This window comes from Carex rostrata, chromosome 12 (genome assembly GCF_964058835.1).
Source record: "Carex rostrata chromosome 12, lpCarRost1.2, whole genome shotgun sequence".
In the NCBI taxonomy this organism is placed as follows: Eukaryota; Viridiplantae; Streptophyta; class Magnoliopsida; order Poales; family Cyperaceae; genus Carex; species Carex rostrata.
In genome coordinates, this window is record NC_135929.1 from 7,888,887 (window position 1) to 7,895,689 (window position 6,803).

The following is a 6,803-nucleotide window of genomic DNA, read 5'->3' on the forward strand; positions in this document are numbered from 1 at the left end:
TCCGTTGTAGTCTAGTTGGTTAGGATACTCGGCTCTCACCCGAGAGACCCGGGTTCAAGTCCCGGCAACGGAATCTTTTTACATTTCCACATAATGGAAAATTACTAAATTGGAATTTGTCTTTGTTCTTTCCCCCTTACATTTTTGCTTTTTGTTTTTACACTTTTTCCTTTCTTTCTCACATTCAAATTAAAGTAGTAAGCGTCAGAATAACAATTTATCTTTTATGTTATGCTCTGCGCCATCTCTGTTTTACAATTTATTTCAATCCATTTTCACATATTGATGGAAATTGAATAATTTTAGTTTTGTTTTTTAATAAAGTTGAGAGCTTAGCTATGTAACTATTTTAATATCCACGAAAAATTCTTATTTAGATATTAAATCCACAATCTCCATATAAAAACAATGATTTTTATTTTCCTTTTCTTTTCTAGAATGTGAAAACAGAACTTAGAAATCAATTGTCAATATACAATAGTTATTAAAATAGTTACATATTATCTTCCCGTTGATGCATTAACATTATTGCTAATTTACAAATCAAGTAACTAATTATTCTTTAAATCTACATCTCATTAATTTCCACATTTAATAAAAAAGGGACACCATAGAAAAGGCTCTTTCCTTCCTCATTATAGAGTTAGGCTAATATGACACTAGTGTTATATCAAACTAAATAACACCACATCTTAAACCCTTAGATCTGCTTTAAGATTCGTACAAAATGAAGTGCTTGAACAGTAAAAGCGAATAGTACGAATCTTAAAACAGATCTAAGGGTTTAAGATGTGGTGTTATTTAGTTTGATATAACACTAGTGTCATATTAGCCTAACTCCTCATTATATGCGTTGATGAAAATTCTGAACGATGGATTCGAATTCTGAGACAATTCCGAACGATGGATTCAAATCGGACGGTCCTAATTCAAAACCCAAAAATTGAGTTACTTTAGGGTATCCGGACCCGTTGGCCAATCCCCTTCTTGAAGACTTGAACTACGTCCAAACACAACCATTTATGAGATCAATTGTTACATTTGGGCCGGCCCGGGCCGGCTCATAGAAGCGCGGGCGCCAAATCATCTGGCGGGCCATCTCTATCACATCTCGCGTCGCGTCGCATCAATGACTCTGCCTGGCCCACCTGCCGTACATTCTCCCACTCCTCCTCTCCAGTTCCACTCCCCAGCATACACCGACCCTTCTCCTTCAATCAACGGTCCATATTCTCCCATCAGATCCCGATTGTTCGATCGAACGGCTCTTGACTCTCCCTCGGACAATCACCGTCGCTTTCAATTTTATTCCCCCCTCGAGGCAGAGAATCAATAAAATAATTGGATTCGTATGAAAGCTCTGGTTTTTTATGTTTGTTCGCTTTTGTGCTGGTAACCCTCAAAATATTTTATTCTTGGCCCCTTTATATATTTTGAATCTAGCCCTTTTTTCTATTTTTTTTTTTGTTTCCTCTGGCGTGTAATTAACTGTTTCTTGTTTCATAATTTTTTCTTGTAATTAAAGAGCCATGCACTTTGTCTTTTAGGTTTAATTTTTTTACAAATTTGGATGTAGACATATTTTGAAGTAACATTGGCTATGTCAATGTCAACAATAACAAAATCAACTTTGATTATTATTATAAAATAAATTTAATGTTATTAATTATCATAAATAAGTATAATTTCACTTCTATTTACAGACATGTCGACAAGGGTGAAACAGAGCAGATAGTGGTAAAATCATATCTATAATTCTTTTTTAATTTTTTGAATACAAATGTAGAGCGGATATCAGACGAATACAGATACAAGTTTGGATCAGATCGGATATTAATTAAAATATAATAAATATTAAAAAATATTAAAGTTAAAAATATTTATCTAATTATAATAGTAAATAACATAAATTTTTCATAATATATATTAAAATATATGTATATATCTACTATTAAGATGCAAATAATATTTTTATCCTCACGCATATTCAGATACAAATGGAATACAGATCGGATATTAATCCATACCGCTTTCAACTCTACATATCGGACATGACAACTTTATTTATTTTTTTCTTTTTGTATTATAGCTTCATGCGCAAACAGGAAAGTTTGCTTTTTCCAAAGCAAAGAATTAAATTAAATTATTTTCAGTCTCAGATCTCATTAGCTAAAGTGTTAAACAGTACAGTACAGTACAACCACTTCTGCATTTTGAGGATACTGACACAATAAAATCATTTAAGAAGGTTGTTTGCGAAAAAGAGCAACCTTTCCATTTCAGTATTTCTATACGCGCCTGTACTGCTCACGAAGGAAGAACTATCGGGATCTCTGATTCAAAAACCATTAATGGAATCTCGAGGGATTATTAACTGAGCATGTTTTCCTTGACAATTTCCATTTTATCAATCCACAATTCACTGTCAGATCCTTTGATTTCTCGGTTCAAAAGCTCAGATCCGGCTCGACGCGAAAGTCCTTCGTTTGATCGATAATCACCTCTCTAATGGTATAGTTCGCTCTTCTCATTCTTGAATTTGGCAATGTGGGTAGAGAAGTTAGCAAAGTTTGAGTCTTTTTGGTTTTTTAAGTCTTTTCTGTAGAGATCTTGCACAGTGTCTCTCTTCAGGCTTCCTTATTTGAAACAGTGCTGAGTTATCACTGTAAGTTCACTTCCAACTACTACGTGCATTGCTCTCCCTTTCTCTCTATTTCTTCTCTCAACCACCCAAATCTAAAAAAAAAAAGTTAAACTAAATCTTCAAGTACACAAAAAATAAAGAAAAGCAAGAAAAGAGAAGCAATTTCAAGTCTTCCTTTTTTCATTTGAAATTATCACCTTCCAAAATTTTAGGGAAAAGAGATGTGGAAACAATTCCTGAACAAGCTTCCCCGCAAATCCTCTTCCTCAAAATCTGACCCGAATTCTGGGTCGGGTCTCATTCGTTCCGTATCTGACCCTTCACTCGGCTCCAATGGAGGAAGTGCATGCGGGCCCCGCTCATCAGCTAGCTCGGTCAAGCGCATGTCATCGGCTGTCTTCCCTTCTAGCCTGATTGCCGACATCGAACCCCTGGTCCTCTTCAAAGACGTGCCAAACTCAGAAAAAATATCCCTTTTCATTAGCAAAGTAGCCCTTTGCTGTGTGCAGTTCGACTTCACTGACACAAACAAGAACTCCACAGAGAAAGACCTCAAAAGGCAAGCGCTTCTTGACCTAACTGAGTTTGTCAGTTCGGGTGTGTGCACTTGGTTCACTGAACCCATGATTGCTGCTAGCTGTAAGATGTTTTCAATCAATCTGTTTCGGGTTTTCCCACCAAGTTATCGGGTTGGGTCGGGCTCAGGTTCAGGTGAGGCTGAAGAGGAAGAGCCCATGTTCGAGCCAGCTTGGCCCCACTTGCAGCTGGTTTATGATTTTCTATTAAAATTTATTGGGTCCCAGTCGCTCGATGCCAAGGTAGGAAAGAAGTACTTTGACCACTCCTTCATACTACGCCTTTTGGATTTGTTTGAATCGGAGGACCCTAGAGAGAGAGATTGTTTAAAAGCAATTTTACATAGAATTTATGGTAAGTTCATGGTGCACCGGCCTTTCATTCGCAAATCGGTTAGTAACATCTTTTACCGGTTTGTGTTCGAGACCGAGCGGCACAATGGCATAGCTGAGCTTCTAGAAGTTTTTGGTAGTGTAGTTAGCGGTTTTGCGCTGCCATTAAAGGAGGAACACAAGATTTTTCTGTGGCGGGTTCTGATCCCGTTGCATAAGCCGAAGGGTTTGGGGCTTTATTTGCAACAGGTAACTTATTGTGTGTCCCAGTATGTGGAGAAAGAGCCTAAATTGGCCGGCTCGATTATTTTAGGGTTGTTGAGGTATTGGCCAGTGACAAGCAGTCAAAAGGAGGTGATGTTTCTGAGTGAACTGGAGGAGATTTTGGAGGCAACAAGCATGGTCGAGTTTCAGAAATGTATGGTCCCGCTTTTCAGAAGGATTGCATGTTGCCTTAACAGCTACCATTTTCAGGTGCAAACTTCTTTTTCTTTTACATGAAGTTCTTTTTGCTCAAGTAACAGTACCTGGTTTAATTTAAAAAAATTCATAGTGTAACCCTGGCCAGAAGAACGTTATGTAATAGAACTGGTATGGTGTAGAACCAGATGGTGCACTGGTCTGGTCCATTGCCGGTTAGTACTGCTAGACATGTATCTGTGTTTTTGCATAGAGGTATATACCATCAATTCGTGGTGCAGTCTAATTAAGTATTCCTTTGAATGAAGTAGTGAATCATTGTATGACATGCAAAGCTTGAATCAATAAATTCTTAAAACGTTTCATTTAATTTCTATTATATACATGTCAAACTTTTTATGGTTAGTTTGAAATATAGAAAAAGAGTTCTATACTTCATATATATGAAGTCAGTGTTAATAAACAGCAGTTTCTATCTTCTGTGATAATATATTCCAACCTGTAATGCCTATTCCCTCTCTTCCATTTCTGACTTGAAACATAAATGCAATATACTCATTTTCAGGTCGCCGAGCGTACACTATTCATGTTCAACAACGACCACATACTTCGTCTAGTGGCGCAAAATCGACAAACTCTAATCCCATTACTCTTGCCTTCCCTAGAGAGAAATGCCCGGGACCACTGGAATCAGGCGGTATTGAACCTCACCATAAATGTAGTTAAGATGCTCTCTGAAATGGATGAGGAGCTGTTCAGCGAGTGCCAAGCAAAGTTCAAGGAAGAGGAAGAGAGGAGAACCGAGTACGAAGAAAAGCGGAGGTTGGCATGGGACCGGCTGGAATCGGCCGCTGCCTATCAGCCGGTGACTGGCAAAACAGCTGTCCTGGTTGGCCTCAGTTGAGCTTAGAAAAATAAGTTCTAGTTGTGTATCTTTTTTTTTCATTTTTTCTTTTTTAAGGATAGGTTTTTTTTTCTTTTTTATCTCTTTATTTCCTTTCTGTTTATTGTATTAGAAGGAATCGTTCGTTTATGTTGCTCTTTTGGTAACTATGTGTTGGGGCAACCCTTGACCTTACTGTAGAAGGTATAACATCAGTGATCAGTGTTAGCCTTTAGATTTATTCTCAGTGCTTCCAAATATCATGCGTTCTTTAAAATATTATGGGTAGGTAAGCATAAAGCATGATATGATAGTAGGCCAAATTAAATAAATTATAGGTACTGAAGTTGAAGCATCAACATTCAACAATATTGATTTGAACATACGAGCGGTGATACTGAAATGTTGTATGCATGACTGATAACTGGTACATTTTAGTTTGGGGAAAATTGTACATGTATGATTTCTATTTTTTCTAGGCGTTGAAGTTGAAAATTTAATATTTATATGCCGGATGGAAATATTCCTGAAAATGTCAGTGGTAATGAGCTGGCTCGTCACGAGTTGGGTCCAATTTGAACTCGTTACGAGTTAACTTGTTTAAGTCACGAGTGAGCTAATTTTAGATATCCGAGCTAAAATTGTCATGAGCTCGTGACAATCTGATTGGATCTTGTGTTAAGAAAAAAAAAAAATTTATAAATTTTTTAGACCGAACTAGATAGTATAAAATACACACGTTCATACAAATTATCCAACTCTAACTGAGTTAGATAACGAGTGAGCACGATCGCACCACAAGCTTTTTTGTGACCCCCGTGTCATGTCCTCTAAACCGAAGGAATACTACCTGGTTAATGTTTTAGTAGTAGTTCAAGAGCCACTAGGCACGAAATAGACACGGCTCACCAGTCACCACCAGACGAGCTCACATATTTACATGAGAAAGCGTGCGGTCGAAGTAAAAATATAAATTAAAATTCCGTTGCCGGGACTTGAACCCGGGTCTCTCGGGTGAGAGCCGAGTATCCTAACCAACTAGACTACAACGGATTTCTGATTGAACGTAACTCATTAAACTTAATATTATTATCATATGTAACAAATTACATTTCCAGGTTTTCAAGCACCAATAAATTAGTTCTCTGTTTAGCCGTTTAGGTCAGCTGCCTCTATAAGCATGGATTCTGTTCATGTCACTCTGAACCCTATCACGCCTCACATCTTCATCTCTGTTTTAAAAAAAAGTTCAAACAGTCCTTTCAAATTGCTCCACATAATTTTCATATTGTTATTAAAATATACTTCAAGGCCAAAGTTTATATTCGTTTTGCATTTTTTTTTACTATTTTTAAGATAGGTACGAAATTATTATTTTTTCACGATATTCTGGACCATATAAAAACAGTGATTGTGTACCCATCTGAAAAATTAGCAAAAAAATTGTAACAAATCTAAAATTTGGTCTCCAAGCATATTTAGATATGAAGATCATATTTAGCGATTCGAATCAACTGTTTAAACTTTGAAAACAGAGATAAGGATGTGAGACATGATTAGGAGACAAAAACAATAGTTTATTTTAATCCCGAGTCATCAGGGAAATTACAAAAAAAAAAAAAAAATCACCAATTAATCAATCAATTACCAGCGACAGTTGAAAACAAGAGAATTATATTGATTTCCAGAAGCGTGTAACCCAGGTTTTTGTCAGATTCTATCAAATGTTATGTATATAACACCGTTAACACGCATACTTCAGTGTGTTATGAATCTCAAAATCTGAAATTTTATCCGGCATTTGCAATATTTTTTTTTTTTTGGTAAAAGTGGTATTAACCCACCGATTTCATTAATAAATCATAGGTGTGTTACCTTTGCAGTAAATTTTAATTCTTAGTTCTAACAAACTGCCGAAGTTGCTTTGTCAAGAAATAGAAAGACAATA

At 36.5% G+C, this 6,803-nt stretch overlaps 1 protein-coding gene and 2 non-coding genes across 5 annotated transcripts; 2 read left to right on the plus strand and 1 right to left on the minus strand.

Annotated features, from left to right (window-relative positions):
* TRNAE-CUC (transfer RNA glutamic acid (anticodon CUC)) lies at positions 1–73 on the plus strand. Its single transcript has one exon. It is a non-coding gene; the product is annotated as a tRNA-Glu (tRNA).
* A 2,233-nt stretch (positions 74–2,306) lies between these two features.
* Positions 2,307–5,108, plus strand: LOC144562796 (Protein phosphatase 2A regulatory B subunit family protein). Of its 3 annotated transcripts, XM_078312090.1 has the most exons (4): positions 2,307–2,511; positions 2,594–2,665; positions 2,857–4,026; positions 4,538–5,108. In XM_078312090.1, the coding sequence occupies exons 3-4, from the start codon at positions 2,866–2,868 to the stop codon at positions 4,874–4,876; spliced, it is 1,500 nt and encodes a 499-aa protein (XP_078168216.1). In that variant the 5' UTR covers positions 2,307–2,511; positions 2,594–2,665; positions 2,857–2,865; the 3' UTR covers positions 4,877–5,108. The 3 variants fall into 3 exon arrangements, with proteins under 3 accessions (XP_078168216.1, XP_078168215.1, XP_078168217.1); XM_078312089.1 differs by lacking the exon at positions 2,594–2,665 and having other exon boundaries at positions 2,310–2,511; XM_078312091.1 differs by lacking the exon at positions 2,307–2,511 and having other exon boundaries at positions 2,532–2,665.
* A 727-nt stretch (positions 5,109–5,835) lies between these two features.
* Positions 5,836–5,908, minus strand: TRNAE-CUC (transfer RNA glutamic acid (anticodon CUC)). The gene has a single exon. It is a non-coding gene; the product is annotated as a tRNA-Glu (tRNA).
* Positions 5,909–6,803: the final 895 nt, after the last annotated feature.

What these genes read in the sequence shown, in the direction of transcription:
- LOC144562796 (XM_078312089.1), top strand. An exon ending in TTAACAGCTACCATTTTCAG is followed by an intron (nt 4,027 to 4,537) that starts GTGCAAACTTCT and finishes ACTCATTTTCAG; the next exon opens with GTCGCCGAGCGTACACTATT.